This window comes from Cystoisospora suis (genome assembly GCF_002600585.1).
Source record: "Cystoisospora suis strain Wien I chromosome Unknown contig_1242, whole genome shotgun sequence".
Classification (NCBI taxonomy): domain Eukaryota; phylum Apicomplexa; class Conoidasida; order Eucoccidiorida; family Sarcocystidae; genus Cystoisospora; species Cystoisospora suis.
In genome coordinates this window covers 14,402-16,770 of record NW_027154043.1, presented here as the reverse complement: position 1 = coordinate 16,770, position 2,369 = coordinate 14,402, and the positions used below count along the sequence as shown (strand labels likewise).

The 2,369-nt window shown below is 41.3% G+C and overlaps 1 protein-coding gene across 1 annotated transcript in view; it reads left to right on the top strand.

The window, feature by feature from the left end:
- Positions 1-170: 170 nt before the first annotated feature.
- CSUI_002956 (smc n terminal domain-containing protein) overlaps positions 171-2,369 on the top strand; it is a gene marked incomplete at its 3' end in the record, with an annotated part of 16,092 nt that continues 13,893 nt past the window's right edge. The window contains exons 1-3 of the mRNA XM_068063154.1: positions 171-254; positions 881-1,138; positions 2,171-2,293. Of these exons, the coding sequence (XP_067924870.1) occupies positions 204-254; positions 881-1,138; positions 2,171-2,293 (432 nt within the window). The remainder of the gene's footprint in view (positions 255-880; positions 1,139-2,170; positions 2,294-2,369) is intronic.

Genomic DNA, 2,369 nt, shown 5'->3' with positions numbered 1-2,369 from the left:
AGGAAGAAGAAGATGAAGCAAAGACAGAGTGATAGAGACGGCGAGATAGATAGATTAAAGATAGATAGATATAGATAGATAGATAGACAGATTAACGATAGACAGGTAGATCTTAGATACATATACCTAGACATATACGTATGTAGATACGTGTGTGCGTGTGTTTTGCAGAGAAGAAGTTGGCGGAGGAACTGAGGCCGTCGATGGATAGAGCGCTGAAGGAGTATCTTGCTGCTCGATATGAACTCCAAAAGGTCTCTTGTTCTTTTGCCCTTCTTTCTTTTTCTTTTTCTTCTTCATACTCTTTTCTTCCTAGTTCTTTTCCTCCTTCTTCTTCTTCCTCTTGTTTTTCTTTGTTAGATACTACTGTTGGTTAAAAGTCTTCTAGATGAATGGCTGCTTTGGTAGGCAGGCATGAAGAGATAAGACATTACCCTAGATGAATCTCATGCCGATTAAGGAGTTGTTTGGAGCAGTTTCAGACTCTTCGTGAATTCAGGCGGCCATACATAAACCTTAGGGTGTCTAGGCCATCCTGTCTCGTGTATAGATGTGTGTGTGTGGATGGGGATGAGACTTCTGATCTATCTACATAGATAGGAGTCATACATAGCAGCCTATTCATACAGACACACACACTGTGCATATATCCGTACACATATACATAGACATACATACTCATACATATTCATACGTACACGGGTACATATTCATTCACACATACATACATGCAGATTCATACGTATATTCATATTCACTTACACATCCCCGAGGCTTCCTCTTCACACATACATATTCGTACATACCTACCTCCATATACGTCTGTCTGGGCTATTCATTCTATCTCTCCATCTATCTCCCATACGTGTATGTATTTCAGGCCGTGCAGAAGCGAACTTCGATTCAGTGTAAGAAAGACATAATAGCTGCGAGAATAAGCCGAGGTCAGGGAGAGAGACCAGGAGAAAGAAGAGAAGAAGAGGAAGAAGACGAAGAAGAAAGTAGCGGTCGGTCATCTGCTTTGAGAGATGTCTCAGCCTCTCTGTCGTCGTGCGAGATGGAAGTGCAGAGAGAAATCAAACAGGCCGAGCACTTAGGAAAGGAAGAAAGTGACCTAAGCAAACACTATAAAGCTCAGGTATGTACGAAAGAAAGTGGAGGCGATAGACGTAAGTCAACGATAGACGGATAGATAGAGATGGAGACGGATAGAATGATAGAAAGAAGATTCCTATTTTCGAGGGGAGAGTTCGTTTACTTCCTTCCTTTCCGGGTGGATGAAGAATGAATGAAGTTGCTTCGCGACTTTTGTATGTACAGGACAGGCTCGCTTTCTTTCTAGTCTGGAAGGTCTTCTCAGAGAAGAATGCATCTGCTCTTGTCCTTCTTTCAGTCTTTTCTTGAAGGGTGAACTTCTTTTTTCTTCTTTTTCTTGTTTCTTTCATTCACTCTTCTTTCAGTTCGAAATTGGTCTCAGTGTAGGAAAGGTGCTTGTTCCTATAGCTTCGGTCAGATAGTCTTCATCTCTCCCCAGTTGCACCATACACCCCGTCTTCTCTTCTTAGAGATACAGAGAAAGAAACAGACAGACAGATAGATACATACGTACTGTCGTCTTCGCTTTGTTATCTTTGCCTTGCCATTCTCTTCCGAGTGTCTCCCTACAGGAAAACACAAATGTGCATGCACATGTGGATATACATGTCTGTATCGATTTCTCTGTAATGAAGATAGGGAGAGAGGTATATAGACAGATAGATAGATAGATATTCATTTGTGTAGATGGATAGACGGGTATGTTTCCTCAGCACATGTTTGGAAGGGGAGACCTTCGATTGCATGCGTTTTCAATAGAGTCTGGTGCTTGTCTTGAAGTAACTAGGACCGTATATACACAACACTCCGAGGTGTATGTACAGCCAGAGAGTCAGAGAGACAGCCATACATCGACGTCTTTCTGCACTGGCTGGCATTGTATACTCTATGCACCTTTTCAGAGGAAGTAACGACGCGCTTTTATATCCTCATCTTTTCTACACATATCTCGCACATGACAATCCCCTGTACATACAAGAGCTCCATATATATATATATATATATATATCCAGATATATCCAGATAGATAACTATACACCATAAATATATATCTTTGTCTGTGTGATGAGTTTAGATTGAGGAGCTGGAAGAAGAGAGGAAGAAGTTAGAGCGGGAGCTTGAGACATGTGAAGAGTCTCAGGCGAAAGCTCTTAAAGAATACAAAGAAACTGAACAGAAACAACACCAAGTCGCCAAGGTAAAAACTACCCTCCCAAATATCTTCAACCTCTCCATCTACCTATCTTTCTACCTTTATCTATCTTCAATCTATC